The sequence below is a fragment of the Mobula birostris genome, chromosome 29, assembly GCF_030028105.1.
Source record: "Mobula birostris isolate sMobBir1 chromosome 29, sMobBir1.hap1, whole genome shotgun sequence".
NCBI classification, from domain to species: Eukaryota; Metazoa; Chordata; class Chondrichthyes; order Myliobatiformes; family Myliobatidae; genus Mobula; species Mobula birostris.
Genome location: NC_092398.1, coordinates 35,164,489 through 35,182,112, shown reverse-complemented (window position 1 = coordinate 35,182,112; position 17,624 = coordinate 35,164,489). Strand labels below are relative to the sequence as shown.

The following is a 17,624-nucleotide window of genomic DNA, read 5'->3' as shown; positions in this document are numbered from 1 at the left end:
TACAAACGCAGACAGAGCAAAGAGTTAAATTGTACCACAGAAGCAAAATTCAAAAGTGTGAAGAATGCAAAACTGAAGGTGCTGCATTTAAATGCACGTAGTGTTTAGAAAAAGGTGACAAACTCGTGGCGCAATTGGTCGCTATGATGTCATGGGCATCCCTGAGTTGTGGCTGATAAAAGGCCATAGTTAGGAACCCAACATCAAAGGATATATTTTATATCGAAAGGGTAGGCAGGAAGGCACAGGCGGTGGTGTGGCTCTGTTGGTAACAGATGGAATTACATCTTTAGCAAGAGGTGACAGAGGGTCACAGAATGTTGAATTTCTGTGGATGGATTTAAGAAACTGCAAGGGTAACAAAACATTATGGGAATCATATACAGGTCTCCAAATGGTAGCCAAGATGTGGGGTTCAGATTGCAAAGGGAACTGGAAAAGGCATGTAATAAGGATAATGACACAGTTGAAAATGGGGGACTTCAATATGCAAGGAGATTGGGAAAATCAGGCTGTTGTCAGATCGTAGGAGAGGGAATTTGTTGAATGCTGATGAGATGGCTTTTTAGAGCAGCTTGTGCTTGAGCCTACTTGGCGAAAGACTACCTTTGATTGAGTGTTGTGTAATAACCCAGATCTTATCTGGGAGCTTAATATAAAGGAATCTTTAGGAGACGGTGATCATAATATGATTGAATTCAAGCTGCAATTTGAGAGGGAGAAGTGTAAATCACGTGTATCAGTATTGTAATGGAATAAAGGGAATTACAGAAGCATGAGAGAGGAGCTTGCCCAGGTGGTTTGGAGGAGGATACTGGCGGGGATGACAGCAGAGCAGAGATGGCTGAAGTTTCTTGGAATAGTTCATAAATATGTCCCACAGAAGAAGTAGTTCTCCAATGTCAGGAATAGGCAACTGTGGCTAACAAAGGAAGTTTAGGGCTGCATAAAAGACAAGGAAAGGACATATAATGTAGCATGAGTGAGTGGAAAGTTAGATGATTGGAAAGCTTTTAAAATCCAGCAAAAGGCAACTAAAAAAAGCTATAAGAAGGGGAAAGAAGAAATATGAGGACAAACTAGCCAATAATATAAAGCAGGATACCAAAAGTTTTTTTAGTTATATAAAGAGTAAAAGGGAGGTGAGAGTTGATATTGGACCACTGGAAAATGATGCTGGTGAGGTAGTGATGGGTGACAAAGAGAGAACAGGTGAACTTTGCATCAGTCTTTACTGTGGAGACACAGTAGCAGTGTGCTGGAGGTCAGTGAATGTAAGGGAGCAGGGGAGTTTACAAAGGGAAAAAGTGTGAGGCAGACTGAAAGGTCTTAAGGTGGATAAGTCACCTGGACCCAGATGGACCTCATCCCAGAGTCCTGAGAGAGGTTGCTGAAGAGATAACGGATTCATTGATCATGATCTTTCAAGAATCACTTAATTCTGGCATGGTCCCAGAGGACTAGAAGACTGCAAATGTCACTTGACTCTTTAAGAAGGGAGGAAGGCAAAAGAAAGGAAATTATAGACCAGTCAGCCTAACCTCAGTGGTTGATAAAGTGTTGGTCTATGATTGAGGATGAGGTTTTGGGGTACTTGGAGACTAATGATAAGATAAATCAAAAGTCGGCATAATTCCAGTGAAGGGAAACCTTGTCTGATAAATCTGTTACCAGAGTTCTTTGCGGAAGTAACAAGCAGGGTGGACAAAGGAAAGGCAGTGGAGTTATTTACTTGGATTTTCAGAAGGTATTTGATAAGATGCCACGTGGCATTACAGGAAAGATACTGGCATGGACAGAGGAATGGCTGACAGGCAGGAAGCAGCGAGTGGGAATTTTCTGGTTGGCTGCCAGTGATTAGTGGTGTTCCTCAGGGGTCAATATTGGGACTACTACTTTCCACATTGTTTGTCAATGATTTCGATAATGGAATTGATGGCTTTGTGGCAAAGTTTGCAGGTGATATGAAGATAGGTAGAGGGGTAGGCAGTGCTGTGGAAGCAATGTGATTGCAGCAGGACAGACAGATTGAAAAAATGGGCAAAAGAGTGGCAGATGGAATACAGTGTTGGGAAATGTATGATAATGCATTTTGGTAAAAGGAACAATAGTGCGGACTATTATCTAAATAGGGAGAAGATTCTAACATCAGAGACGCAGAGGGACTTGGGAGTCTTCATGCAAGGTTCCCAGAAGGTTAATTTGCAGGTTGAGTCTGTGGTAAAGAAGGCGATGTTTGTATTTATTTCAAGGGGAATAATATAAAAGCAAGGAGATAACGCTGAGGTTTTATAAGACACTAGTCAGCCCGTATTTGGAGTATCATCAACAGTTTTGGGCCCCATGTTTGAGAAATGGAGAGAGTCCAGAGGAGGTTCACAAGGATGATTCTGGGAATGAAGGGGTTGGCAGCTTTGGGCCTGTCCTCACTGGAATTTAGAAGAATGAGGGGGATCTCATTGACACATACTGAATGTTGAAAGGATTAGATAGGATGGATGTGGAGAGGATGTTTCCTATGGTGGGGATGTCCAGAACTTGAGGACATAGCCTCAAACCTTTTAGAATGGAGGTAAAGAGGAATTTTTTAGCCAGAGTGGTGAATCTATGGATTATTCTGCCAGACTGCGGCGGTGGCCAAGTCAGTGAGTATAGTTAAAGGGGAAACAAGAGAAAATCTGCAGATGCTGGAAATCTGAGTAACACACACAAAATACTGGAGGAATTCAGCAGGCCAGGCAGCATCTGTGGAAAAAAGTACAGTTGACATTGCAGGCTGAAACCCTTCGGCACAACTGGAGAAAAAATGCTGAGGAGTAGATTTGAAAGGTGGGGGGAGGGAAGAGAGAAATGCCAGGTGATAGGTGAAACTTGGAGGGGAGGGATGAAGCAAAGAGCTAGGAAGTTGATTGGTGAAAGAGACTAAAGGCCATGGAAGAAAGAAAAACATGGTGGTGGGGTGGGGTGAGGGAGGAGCACTGGAGTGAGGAGCACTAGAGTGAGGCGATGGGTGGGCAAGGAGATAGCGTAAGAAAGGGACAGGGGGATGAGATATGGTGAACAGGGTGGGGGGTATTACAGGAAGTTTGAGAAATCGATATTCATCCCATCAGGTTGGAGGCTACCCAAATGGAATATGAGGTATTCTTCCTCCAACCTAAGTGTGGCCTTATCCCGACAGTGGAGGAGGCCATGGATGGACAAATCAGGAATGGGAAGTGGAATTAGAATGGGTGGCCACTGGGAGATCCCGCTTGTTCTGGCGGATGGAGCGTAGATGCTTGGTGAAGTGGTCTCCCAATCTACATTGGGTCTCACCAATATACAGGAGGCCACACTAGGAGCACCGAACACAGTATATGAACCCAGTAGACTCACAGGTGAAATGTCGCCTCACCTGGAAGGACTGTTTGGAGCCCTGAATGGTAGTGAGGGAGGAGGTGTCGGGGCAGTTGTAGCACTTGTCTCGCTTTCAAGGATAAGTGCCAGGAGTGAGATCAGTGAGAAGGCACGAATGGACAAGGAAGTCGCGTAGGGGGTGATCCCTGCAGAAAGCAGAAAGTGGGGGGAGGGAAAGATGTGTTTGGTGGTGGGATCCAGTTGGAGGTGGCAGAAGTTTCAGAGAATTATGTGCTGGACACGGAGGCTGGTGGGGTGGTAAGTGAGGACAAGAGAAACCCTATCCCTATTAGCGTGGTGGGAGGATGGGGTAAGAGCAGACATGCATGAAATGGAGGGGATACAGTTGAGGGCAGTGTTGATGGTGGAGGAAGGGAAGACCCTTTCTTGAAAAAGGACATCTCCTTCACTCTAGAGTGAAAAGCCTCATCCTGAGAGCAGATGCGGCAGAAATGGAGGAATTGAGAGAAAGGGATGGCGTTTTTACTAGTGGCAGGGTGGGACAAGGTATTGTTCAGGTAGCTGTGAGAGTACGTTGGTCTACAATAGACATCGGTGGATAAGCTGCCTCCGGAGATAGAGACAGTGAGATCAAGAAAAAGAAGGGTAGTGTCGGAAATGGACCAGGTGAATTTGAGGGCAGGGTGGAAGTTGGAGGCAAAGTGGATGAAATAGCCAAGGATAAAGGGGAAGTTGATAGTTTCCTGATCGGTTAGGGCATCAAAGGATATGGCAAGAAGGCAGATGTATGGGGTTGAGTGGGATCTGGAATCAGCCATGATGGAATGGCAGAGCAGACTCGATTGGCTGAATTTCCTAATCCTGCTCCAATGTCTTATGGTCTAAGCAATAAATATGGAGAACGTGACTTGAAGAGTCCTTGAAAGTGAGTTCCTAAGTTGTGGGAACATTTCAGTGACGGGCAAGTGAAGTTGAGTGAAGTTATCCCCTTTGGTTCAAGAGCCTGATGGTTGAGAGGTAATAACTGTTCCTGAACCTGATGGTGTGTGTCATGTGGCTCTTGTTCCTTCTTCCTGATGGCAGCAGCAAGAAGAGAACTGGGTGGTGGGGGTGCCTGATGATGGATGCTGCTTTCCTGTGATAATGATTCAAATTCAGAACTTATAATCAATTAAGAGTATATTAAAATTGATCCTAATGGACACAGGCAGCCAGTGTAAAGATGCCAAAACCAGTGAAATGTGCTCAGATTTTCTTTTCTTGGTTAAGATTCTTGCTGCTGCACTTTGAACAAGCTGCAGCCAATTTATATCTTTCTCAGGCTACCCTGAAAAGTATGCATTACATTCGTAGTATTGGCTAAAAACAAAAGCCTGAATCAATTTTTCTGCATCTTGGGAGATGTAAAATAGAGCAAAGTGGTGACGGTTGATTGTCCATTCAAAAATCTGATGGCGGACGAAGTTGTTCCTAAGACATTTGGGTGTGTATCTTCAGGCTCCTGTACCTCCTCCTTGATGGTAGCAATGAGAGGAGGGCATGTGGGTTTCCTCACCCTTTGCTTCGTACATCATTTCTGAACAGGGCACATTGCTGTGGGTGGGGCACGGCCCCTTGATCATCTCTGTGGACCAGGTTTGCTTCGTACATCATTTCTGAACAGGGCACATTGCTGTGGGTGGGGCACGGCCCCTTGATCATCTCTGTGGACCAGGGTTGATTCCGACCCTCTCATCCCCTGCTACAGAGCAAATGGCTGTAAGTGTAGTTTTGTTTTTCAATTTAAGATTGCCAGGCACAGTTCTAAACCCGTCTTTGAGCCTGTGTGTGTGTTTTCAGTCTCTCTCAATAGAAGACCCTTGTGGGGCTTTCGAAGCAAAAGGGAGCTTGACTCATGACTCCCTCCTCCCCTCTCCCCTTAATGTCTTGCAATTTTCCAAACGACTGCTCTTCAATAATAGACAAGCTTCCAGCGCTTCGGATTTGTGTATCAGGTGGGGTGGGGGTGTCACAGCGTGGGTGTGGAGTGATGAGCTTCAATTATAATGAGCAGAGTCACATAAAGGTCTCTCACTTGCTCCCTCCAGTGTCTCCACTCCGAAAGCCTGCTTCCTTTCCTCTCGCAGCCAGCCCTGTGCTGCATGTTATGTAATTGCTGCTTTCTGCATACGCCCGCAGCTTCACAGCCCTGAATATTTATAATCGCGATGGGCAGGAGCATCAAGTGCTTCGCTTGCATAAGAAGGCAGAAGCAAGTGAGCCTCCAGCAATCTCCGCAGTCGTGTCAGTCCCTGGGGACTCTTCACAGGCACGATCATGGTCCCCAATGTCCTGTACGTTTTCTTTTTATCTGCTTGTGCTCGTCTGAGATCTTTGACTTTTCAGCTGTGCCGTTTTGCCTTGAACAGATTTCTTAATGTTACCTGAGGTACCGAATTTGAAGGCAGAGTACAGGGTTAATGGCAGGATTCTTAGCAGTGAAGAGGAACAGAGGGATCTTAGGGTCTGTGTCCATAGATCACTGGAAGTTGCTGCGGAAGTTGATAGGGTGATTAAGAAAGCATACGGCATGTTGGCCTTCATTAGTCGGGGGATTGAGTTCAAGAGCTGCAAGATAACCTTGCAGCTCTCTAGAACCCTGGTTAGGTTCCCAACCTGGCGTCCATTGACTGCTTGCTTAATGGTATTGGTCCATGTCGTAAAAAAGGTTGGGAACCCCTGGAGACCATACTTGGAATATTGTGTTCAGGTCTGGTCGCTTCATTATAGGAAGGACCTAGAAGTTTAGGGAGGGTGTAAAGCAGATCTACCAGGATTTGAGAGCATGTCTTATGAGGAGGGGTTGAGCAAATTCTCTCTGTGGAGGTTGAGAGGTGACTTGATGGAGATGTACGAGATGAGAAGAGGCATAGACTGAGTGGACAGCCAGAGACTTTTTCCCAGGGCTGAAATGGCTAATATGAGGAGACATAATTTTAAGGTGATTGGAGGAAAGAATGGGGTTGGGGGGAGGGGGTCAAAAATTAAAGGTATGTTTTTCGCACAGTGCGTGGAACGTCCTAACAGGAGTGGTATTAGAGGCAGATACATTAGGAACGTTTAAGAAGCTCTTAGATCAGCACTTGAATGATAGAAAAATGGAGGGCTATGCGGGAGGGAAGTGTTAGATTGATATTAGAGTACGTTGTACGGTTGGCATAACATCGTGAGCCAAAGGGCCTGTGCTGTGCAGTAATGTTCTATATTCAAAGAGCTGGTCGCCTTTGTAAATTGGTTTATTAATGTAAAACTTGCATGCTATTTGTACGGATTATTTTATTGGGCATGCTATGTTGCTACCAGAAGCATGGCGACACTAGTGGGCTGCCAGACACAGTCGTTGCTGATTTAATTTGAAGCTAACACCGCGTTTCATTGTATGTTTCGATGTTTGAATGTGGCAAATAAAGCTAATATCGTAATCTCCAATTTCACATTGCGTCGAGGTAGTACAAGATAAATGCAGAATAAGGCAAAATGCAGAAGAAAGTGTTAAAATTGCAGAGAAAGTGTAGGTAGACAATACGATATAAGGGTATGGCAAGGTAGATTGTGACATCAGGAGGCTATCTTATTGTACTAGGGTTCAATAGTCTGGTAACAGCGAGGTAGAAGCTGTCCTTGAGCATGGTGGTATGTGTTTTCAGGCTTTTGTTTCCTCTTTTCCTTGCGTTCTGTGGTGACTTTCACATGTTCACCACACACTGAGTGAAGGAATGTCTTAAACACAGCAGATTTTGCAGATGCTGGAAATCCAGAGCAACACACACACACACAAAACGCTGGAGGACTCAGCAGCTCAGGTAGCATCTGTAGAGAGGAATAAACAGTTGACATTTCAGGCCGAGGCCCTTCATCAGGACTGCTGCCGCGTCTTGCCTGAAAATGTTAACTTCTTATTCCTCTCCATAGATGCTATCTGAGCTGCTGAGTTCCTCCATCATTTTGTGTGTGTTGCAAAGGAATGTCTCCCTGTTTTGATTATAGATGGCATTTGCTGTATCCTGAGGCTGCGACCTGGTCCTTCAGGAAACAATCCTCTCTCTATCTGGCCTGTTTACCTTTGTGAAACCTTTACAGGCTTCAATGAAATCTCCTCTCATTCTTCCAAACTGCAGTGAATACAGCCCCAGTCTGTTTCGCTGCTGTTGTGTTGCTGACTGCTTGTTCTGCTGCATGCTGTGTTGGTGCCGGGATGTGTGGCGACACTTGCAGGCTGCCTCAGAATGCCCTCGGGTGTCTTTTTAAAAATATTTTAGTGATACAGCGCAGAGTGGGCCCTTGCAGCCTTTCGAGGAATGCCGCCTCAGCAATTCCCAACAACTTCAATTTAACCCTAACCCAATGACAGGACAGTTTAGGATGACCAGTTAGCCTGAGGGCGGAATCCAGAGCACCACACATTCCACAGGGAGGTCGTACAGACGCTTTGCAGAATCAGAATCACATTTAATATCACTGGCGTGTGACATGAAATTTCCTGTTATGTTGCAGCATAATACATAATTAAAACTAAATTACAGTGAGTACATATACAGTATACATAAAAAGTTAAATTAAGTAAGTGGTGCAGAAAGAGGAAAAAAAGTAGTGAGGTAGTGTTCATGGGTTCAATGTCCTTTCAAAAATCGGATGGCAGAGGAGAAGAAGCTGTTCCTGAATCACTGAGTGTGTGCCTTAAGCCTGCCATACCTCCTCACTGAAAAGAAGGCAAGTTCTGGGTGATGGGGGCCCTTAATGATGTATGCCACGTTTATGAGGCATTACTCCTTGAAGATGCCCTGGATGCTGGGGAGACTAGTGCTCATGACAGAGTTAACAGAGTTTAAAACTTTCTGCAGCTTTTTCCGATCCTGTGCAGTCCCCCACCCCCATACCAGACAGTGATGCAACCAGTTAGAATGCTCTCCACAGTACATCGGTAGAAATTTGCGAGTCTCTTTACCAGATCTCCTGAAATTAATGAAATATAGTCACAGTCGTGCCTTCTTTGTAACTGCATCAATATGTTAGGTCCAGGATAGATCCTCAGAGATGATAACACCCACGAACTTGAAATTGCTCACCTTTTCCACTTATGATCCCTCAGTGAGGACTGGTATGTGATGGAATGGCACCAGAATTGAACTCCAAACATCAGAACAGTCTAAACTGTAATAGCGTCCCACAAACTGCTGTGCTACTGTGGTGGGTGTGTTGGTTGTTAACTTAAACGACACATTTCACTTTATGTTTCCATGTACACGTGATTAATCTCATCTAAACTAGTCTCTCCTTATGTGCTATGCTCACATCCCAGAAATCAGCCAGGCAGCAGAACAATGGAAGCTGACTGTAAGATGCTGGAACAGTTAAGTTGGAGGTTACAAAGGCACGTTTAAACGTTTCATCAAGTAAGGCAGAGTAATTGTATCAGCCATCCCTCCATCCCTCTGCCTGCAGACTGCATTGCCTACAGTAACAGCCTCCAGTTCTTCTTCTTTGTCCTTAGCTTCCAGGCCATTGATGACCTCCTGTCTCCATCGTCCTCTGTTCTGAGCCAGTTTGTCGAGGGTGAACCAGGAATGTCCCCATCGTCTTACTTCGGCCTTGACGTCTCTCCTCCGCGTGTTCTTTAGACGTCCCTTTTCCCTCTTACCTTGGGAATTCCATTTTAATGCCTGCCGGGTGATGTTGTTGGTTGGCTTCCTAAGGACTGGCCAATCCACCTCCATTTCTATTTGCATATTTTGTACCACTATGGTTTCCTGGTTGGTGTTTTCCCACAGTGTCTGGTTGGTCACTTTGTCAGTCCATCTGATGTCTAGAATTCTCCTCCAGGTTTCGGAGCCATATATGAGAACTGTTTAAACATTTGAGTCGAGGATTCTGATTGTGGTTTTCCTTGATATGATTCTGAATGTCCACACTTTCTTCAAGATGTTGGAAATTACTCTAGCTTTAACATCCTCACCTGAACCACCATGTACACTCACAATGCTTCCAAAATAGAAGTCACTTCTTCCAGGGTTGTATCACTCATCACCGTGGGTCTAGCTGACCTCAAAACTGAGATATTCATCCAGTGATGAACAGCAGAGGGTTGCTAAGCTGGAGTGGCAGAATAGGTCAGGATCTGAGTCAGGAAATTTATTGTTACTGTGGTAGCAGTACAGTATATATATATATATATATATATATATATATATATCTGGCAGTGTGGAAAAAAGAGCAGGTCAGGCAGCATCTATGTAGGGGAATAAACAGTTGACGTTTCGGGCCAGGACCCTGTGCCAGGACTGTTCAAGGGTCTTAGCTGAAAACATTGACTTCTTATTCCTCTCCATAGATGCTGCCTGATTTGCTGAGTTCCTTCATCATTTTGTGTGTGTTGCAAAGGAATGTCTCCCTGTTTTGATTATAGATGGCATTTGCTGTATCCTGAGGCTGCGACCTGGTCCGTCAGGAAACAATCCTCCCTATATTTGGCCTGTTTAACTTTGTGAGATTTTTACAGGCTTCAATTAAGTCTCCTCTCGTTCTTCCAAACTACCAGGAATACAGCCCCAGTCTGTTTCACTGCAAAAATAGTGAGATAGTGTTCATGGATTCATGGACCATTCAGAAATCTGGTGGTGGAGGGGAAGAAGCTGTTTGTAAACTTTTGAGTGTGGGTCTGCAAGCTCCCTGATGGTAGCAAAGAGGAGAGGTTGTTAAGTATTCTTAGTGATGGATGTCACCTTTTTGAGGATCTCCTCGATGGTGGGGAGGGTTGTGCCCATGAGGGAGTTGGCTGAGTCTACAACCCTCCACAGCCATTTCCAATCCTGTGTATTGGATCCTCCGTACCAAACAGTGATACAATCATTCAGAATGCTCTCCATGGTACATCTGTAGAAATTAGCTAGTTTTAGGTGACACACCCAATAAAATATAGCCGCTGAGGTTTCCTCAGGACAGTCCCTGTAGAACAAGGGGATGGAAGATCCAAGGACCTAGGTGTCTCGGACTCTGTTCCTCCGGTCACTCTCTCCCCCCACCCCCTGAAGACTGCGGATGCACTGATGATCATTGGCTGCTTGAGCACAGAACAAGAGGAAATTTGGATTGGAAAAGTGAAGTTGAGCAGATGAATTTTATTGAATGGTGAAGCATCAGCAAGAACTCTACTGCTGTTACTAGAGACTGAAGATCAATTTTATTTGTCACGTACTTAGCAGTCCACTCTGGGTTTCACTTTGGGTTCGTGAAATTCATCCCTACACTGGGCATCATCTCCATCTCTTCTGCCAAGTGTTATGCGACACTCATGATTACAAACCAAGGGCGTACACACAAATGTTTATGTAGCAACGCATCAAATTACTTTATTTGCGTACGTCTCCAGTACTTGCTGCACTGTGGGAAGAGAAAAAGAGCTGTGGGGGATGTGGTCCATTTCTTCAGGATGGAGGAACAGGCAAGTTAGTTTCAGGAGATCTGGTCTGTCACCAAAGACTGGCAAATTTCTACAGCATTCTGACTGGTTGCATCACTGTCTGTCACAGAGGCTGCAATGCATAGGATTGGAAAAAGCTGCAGAGGGTTGTAGTTCAGCCAGCTCCATCACAGTCTCTAGCCTCCCTACCATTGAGGATGTCTTCTCAAGGCGATGCCTCAAGAAGGCGGCACCCATCATGAAGGACCCCCATCATCCAGGACATGTCCTCTTCCCGTTACTACCATCAGGGAGGAGGTACGGGAGCCTGAAGAGAACCACTCAATGTTTTAGGAACAGCTCTGCTATCAGATTACTGAACAATCCAGGAACCCATGAACACTACCTCATTATTTTGCTCTTTTTAAGCACCACTTTTTTTAAATATTCCTTTTGATAACTTTTAGAAAATCTTTATGTATTGCTGTCACAAAACAACAAATTTCACATTATGTCAGTGATAGTAAACCTGTTGCTGATTCTGATTGCACAGTGACATGCCTGCTTTGTGTGAGGGGCTGCCCATGGGCCATTTTTAAACACTGAGGCATCCTGCGGTAACCTGGTCAGTTGGCCAAGGCTCCACCACTAACACGTTTACCCCTCATGCAGGAATCAGAGTCCTTGACAGGGACCCGAGCACGAGTGTATCTAATGCAGCCTTCTCTGCAACACACACAAAATGCTGGAGGAACTCAACAGGTCAGGCAGTATCTATGAAAACGAATAAACAGCCAAACTTTCAGGCCAAAACCCTTCTTCAGGACTGGAAAGGAAGGGAGAAGATTCCAGAATAAAAGGTGGGGAAGGGAAAGGAGGACAAGCTAGAAGATAATAGGTGAAGCCAGGGAAGTAGGAAAGTTAAAGAGCTGGAGAGGAGAGTGGACCATAGGAGAAAGAGAAAGAGGGGGGGTTCCAGGGGAGGTGATAGGCAGGTGAGGAGGTAAGAAGCCAGAGTGGGGAATAGAAGAAGAGGGGGTAGAGGGAAAGTTTATTTTACCGGAAGGAGAAATCAACGTTTATGCCATCAGGTTGGAGGCTACCCAGACAGAATATAAGGTGTTGCTCTCCTACCCTGAAGGTGGCCTCATCGTGGCATGGACCAACATGTCGGAATGGGAATGGAAATTGGAATCAATATGTTTGGCCACCGGGAAGTTCCTCTCTTTGTGGATTGAGCTCAGTGATGTGGTCCCTCAGTTTATGATTCATCTTACCAATGTAGAAGAGGTCACAACGGGAACACTGGAGCAGCCTTCTCTGGCTTCTTTCAAAGAACAGATTCCTCCCTTGCAGTGGGGGGCCAGAGTCTGCATTGCTTCGTGTTTTTTAGTGAGCTACAGCAATAAGCCTGTGCAGCTCAATCACACCCTTGCAACCAATTAACCTAGCCTGTACCTCTTTGATTAATGTTAAGATTACAGCTTAACTTTATTTGTCACACATACATTGAAACTGACAGTGAAATTTGTCACTCGTGTCAGTGACCAGCACAGTCTGAGAATTGTGCTGGGAGCAGCTCACAAGAGTCACCACGCTTCCAACACCAACACAGCATGCTCACAAATTAACCCCAACCCGTGCGTATTTGGAATGTGGGAGGAAACCCGGGCACCCAGAGGAAACCCACACGTTCACAGTAAGAGTGTACAAACTGCTTAAGTCCAGAAGCCGGATTTGAAACCTGGTCGCTGGCACTTTCGAGACGGCAGCTCTTTTCGGGTTTGCAGCACAGTAGTGTAGCGGTTAGCGTAATGCTTTTTGCCAAGCCAGCAATTGTGGTTCGATTCCCGGTGAGGTGGCACTTCGTTTGCGAGTCTGTCAGCGGGTATCTACTGTATCCATAGCTCCTGATGCGGTCTCCTCTACATCAGCGAGACTTCGTGTAGATTGAAGGAACTGCTTTGTTGAGCACCTTTGCTCTGTCTGCTACAGTAGGTCGGATTTCCCAGTGGACACCTATTAATTCTGCTTCCCATTCCCATTCCAGTATGTTGGTCCATGGCCTCTTCTACTGCCATGATGAGGCCACCCTCAGATTGGAGGAGCAACACCTCATATTCCTCTAGGTAGCCTCCAACCTGATGGCATGAACATTGATTTCTCCAATTTCCTCTCCTCCCGTTCTCCCTTTTTCCACCCCCCATTTCAGTTCCCCTCTCACCCCTTCTCTTCACCACACCCGCCCATCATCTGCCTCCCTCTGGTTCAGCTCCTCCTTCCCTTTCTCCTGTGGTCTACTCTCCTCTCCTATCAGATTCCTTCTTCTGCAGCCCTTTACCTCTCCCACCTCTCAGCTTTTCACTTTATCACCCATCCACCTTCCGTCTCACCTGTCACCTGCCAGCTTGTACTCCTCCTTCTCCTGCCCCTTCTTAATCTGCCATCAGTCCCTTTCCTTTCCAGTCCTAATGAAGAATCTCGACCAGAGATGTCGACTGTTTATTCATTTCCATAGATGCTTCCTGACTTGTTGAGTTCCTCCATTATTTTGTGTGTGTTGCTCTAGATTTCCAGCATCTGCAGAATCTCATATGTTTATGCATAGTTTTTGGTAAAATTCTATTGCTTGTTTTCCCTGTAAGTACCTGCAAGATAATGAATTTCAAGGTCGTATATAGTAATATATACTTTTGTACGTACTTAATATTAAATCTACTTTGAACTTTGAGCTAAGCTCCAAGCCAAGAGTTGGCTCCGTTCGATGGAGTGCTGACCCATACCTCTGAGTGCCTGGAAGAACGTAGCATCAGTACAATCACCCTTTTCTTGTGGTGAACAGCTTCTCTTATCTGCTTGTTATTTCCTTTAACACGGCAGGCGAGTGGAAATCAGACGCTGATGGATCGGATGAAGAAAATTAAGCGGCAGCTGTCTATGACGCTCCGAGGTAGCCAGGCATCTGAGAAATCCCTGAGTGACCTATCAGAGCAGATAAACATTGAAGAAAATAATGTCAGCGACAGTGGTGAGTTGTGTCGATTGGGAGGTTGGGCGGTGTGGTAAGGGGTCTTATGTGGGGGGCTGTGAGGATTGATTGCCACGGTCTGGTGACCTATGGAGAACTGTCCAGACTTACTGTTATCGGCTCAATATTGAGGTGAGTGGCTATATTTCCCCTTTGACCATGTCCACCCCCCTCCCACAAGTAAACCCTCTCTTCCCCCCCCCCATAGTAGTTGCATGCCAATAGACCCTGCTTCCTACCAAGCCAGCTTTGTCTCTCGAAGCACACAGACTGCAGATAATGGAGGTGCCAAATAAAAGCAGGGAACACCAGGCAGCATCGGTGGAGCAAGGAAACGTTTCAGGAGCTCACCTTCCGTCGGAGCCAGAAAGCAAGGCAGGTAGCAAGGGAGGAGAAGAGCTTGAGACAATGGAGGGGGGCAGGGCTCAATCGTGCAAATGGCAGGTGAGATGGGCGATATAGACTCGTAAGTCACTCCAAATGAACAACAACAGACAGAGAAAAGGATCAACACTGGACTTGCGGCAGTGGAAATCTTGAGATACAAGTGAGTGCTGAAAAAGCCCACAAGCCAGTTAGTATCGGTTGGGAGGGAAATGGGAGCAGGTCAGTGGCCTGTCATCAGAACTGGCCACTCCTGACACAAAAACTGAAGTGGCTGACTATCTGACGTTGTTGAGTGTTGCGTTAACTGTGGAGCACTACGTGGAAGGTGAGCCATGGGGTATTAAACTTGTCTGGGGTAACATCTCAGGAGAAAGGCAGGGAACTCAGAGAGCGATTGAGTCAGAGGATTAAAGTGGCAGGCAGCTTGGGTTTCACAGTCACCCCTGTGAACTGAACAGAGGCAGTCTGCAAAGCAGCCGCCCGATCCATATATGGCTTCTCTGTACCTCAGGTGGCATGACCTCAGATGCAGAGGGCTACACCACCTCAAGTGCTCCTCGAGGCATCTTCCAGTTCCATCTCTCTCCATCACTTGAGTTCCAGGGCCATTCCCAACCCTTGGACCATCCCACCCACCAACCCCCCACTCACACACCCATCCCACTCCTGCCACAGCTCTGAATTAGCCCAGACCTTGTACAGATTCCAAGCATAATGTCCACCATTAGTCAGGCTCTGTATAAAGTGGAGCGACTTAAGTGTGACTCGCCTTTTTACCCTGGGAGACCCTCAGGCAAGTGGGTCCACCAAAGAAAGGTAACTGAAACTACCCCGCTTGCATTCCATTTGAAGGATCCAGGCAATCTAACACGCTTTGTCGCTAACTGGCTCCCACCTTCACTACAATCCAGTCACTACAGGGTCCCCCTGCTTTACCCCACAGGCTCATTCAGTCCCCCTTTCTCCTCTTCTCCTCCCTCTCCCCTCCCCCTCTCCCCTCCCCTCTCCCCTCCCCCCTCTCCCCTCCCCCCTCTCCTCCCCCCTCTCCTCCCCCCTCCCCTCCCCTCCCCTCTCCCCCCCTCCCCTCCCCTCCCCTCTCCCCCCCCTCCCCCCTCCCCTCCCCTCCCCTCCCCTCCCCTCCCCTCCCCTCCCCTCCCCTCCCCCCTCCCCTCCCCTCCCCTCCCCTCCCCCCTCCCCTCCCCTCCCCCCTCCCCTCCCCCTCCCCTCCCCTCCCCCCTCCCCTCCCCTCCCCTCCCCCCTCCCCTCCCCCCCTCCCCTCCCCCCCTCCCCTCCCCCCCTCCCCTCTCCTCCCCTCCCCCCTCCCCCCTCCCCTCTCCCCACTCCCCCTCTCCCCCTCTCCCCCTCTCCCCCTCTCCCCCTCTCCTCCCCCTCCCCTGTCTCTTCCCCCTCTCTCTCTCCCCCCACCTTTCTCTCTCTCTCTCTCTCCCCATCTCCCATCCCCCCTCTGCATTAGTTCTGCACTTTCTCTTTAGTCAATCAGATTTATTGTCACTGACACATGTTGTGAAATATGTTGACTTACAAAAGCAGTACAGTGCAATGCATAAAAAATGCTATGAATTGAAATGAGAAATACAGTGGTTTCCAGTTAATTGGGGCACATTGTGACCAGTACATTTTGGCCCAATTAAGCAGCTTCTCCAATTAGTGGAAAATTCATGGAATTAGGTAAAAAGGCATAAGAAAGGACAAAGCACCATTTAGTAGAGTAACAACTTAGGTATTTAAATGAACTGCAGAAGAAATGAGAACAGTATCGGTGCTGCTATACGGTGCTATAAAGTGTGTGTTGGTTCCTGATAGTTATCAAAGAGGAATTCACCCAGTGTATGCATTCTTTTGCCTGTAAGTGAACAAAATCAGCTCAGACACCTAGTGGATTGCCTTCATACAATGCTTTCGATGATTGCATTCTCCAAATCTTCATTTTCATTGTAACATTTAAGGTGATTGTCGAAGCCTTCATAGGTCCTAACTTGTTGAAGTAGTGAAATCATTTCATTTTCATCCCTGGCTGTTTCTGGCATCTCCAGCCTGAATGATTGCAACTGCAGTGAGCAAAACAATTCTGAATTGTCTTACTACTTATTCTCACCAACTATCATTGACAAAAATCGCTGCTTTTTGAACGCACAAAATTGACGGTCTAAGTAAGAGTGTCTGACAGCCATGCAAGTGCACGCATCTGATGCTAGATAGAAACTGTTCAGCAAGTTTCCTGTCCCAATTAAGTGGCACAGGGACCCAAATAGGCAGCTGCCCCGATTAACCAATGGCCAATTGACCAGAATCCATTGTCCATATAAAAGTTTTAAATTCAATAAGTAGTGCAAAAATAGTGAGGTAGTATTCACAGGATCACCGTCCATTCAGAAATTATGATGGCAGACGGGAAGAAGATCTTCCTGAATTGTGGAGTGTGTATGATGGCGCTCCTTTATGTGCTTCTTGATGGTAGCAATGAGAAGAGGGAATGTCCTGGGTGGTTGGGGTAGAATGATGGTTGCACCTTTTCAGAGGCATCACCGATTGAAGATGGTGATCCAGTATTCCACTGGCTTCCGATCTGGTTGTCTGAGAGTGAAGCAACGCCCCATCAGGAGGCAGGACGCAGTCAGTAACACCAGAGGAGGGTAGCTTGGTGCATCCAGCCTCTCACCAGTGCGGTACCTACCACAGGTTAGCTGCCGGCCCTGTCATACATACTGCCTTGTTACCTTCAGGTCGAGCATCACAGTCTGGTTTTTTACCCTTTCACCTTCGTCACGCTGCCTTCCACTTCCCAGCTGCGTTCCGCACGACCGCTGCACAACGGTAAGGAATCAACTCTCTTCATTTCAACTCTCCTTCTTAACCCGGCGTGTCATTGTTGCTGCTGCTGTGGATGTCTGGGTGCAGTGGTGGAGGGGTGGGTGGGGGTACTGCCTAACTGAATGGCCGACGCAACTGCCGTGGTCTGGGGGCCGTCCCTCGCCAGGCACGTCGCGCAGTTAACAGCACGAGAGTGTGACTGTGTGTTTGTGTGTGTGTGTGTGTGTGTGTGTGCCTGCAGAAGGGTGGCTCTGGGTGCCACAGCAGGGGGGTAGGGTGTGCTCGGGCAGCCTTAAGCCCTAACCTTGTCAACGCCAACCACCCCTTTCCCACTCCATTCCACCCCACATACTGCATCCTGTAACTCTCCCTACCTGTCTCTCTGTCCTGCTCTACCTCTGTGTCACTCACCCTCCCTCTCTCTCCCCCTCCCTCCCCTTTCCCTCTCTCCCCTCTCCCCTCTCTCCCCCCTCCCTCCCCTCTCCCTCTCTCCCCCTCACTCTCCCCTCTCCCTCTTCCCACTCACTCTCTCCCTCCCTCTCTCTCACCTCTCAACGTCATCCTCTCCTTCGCCCTCACCCT

General features: G+C 47.1%; 1 protein-coding gene across 1 annotated transcript in view; it reads left to right on the top strand.

Annotated features, from left to right (window-relative positions):
* Window positions 1-17,624, top strand: part of LOC140190274 (cyclin-dependent kinase 17-like) — a 124,617-nt gene that overhangs the window by 58,431 nt on the left and 48,562 nt on the right. Inside the window, 3 exon segments of the mRNA XM_072246859.1 lie at window positions 13,676-13,823; window positions 16,955-17,004; window positions 17,006-17,045. Of these exon segments, the coding sequence (XP_072102960.1) occupies window positions 13,676-13,823; window positions 16,955-17,004; window positions 17,006-17,045 (238 nt within the window).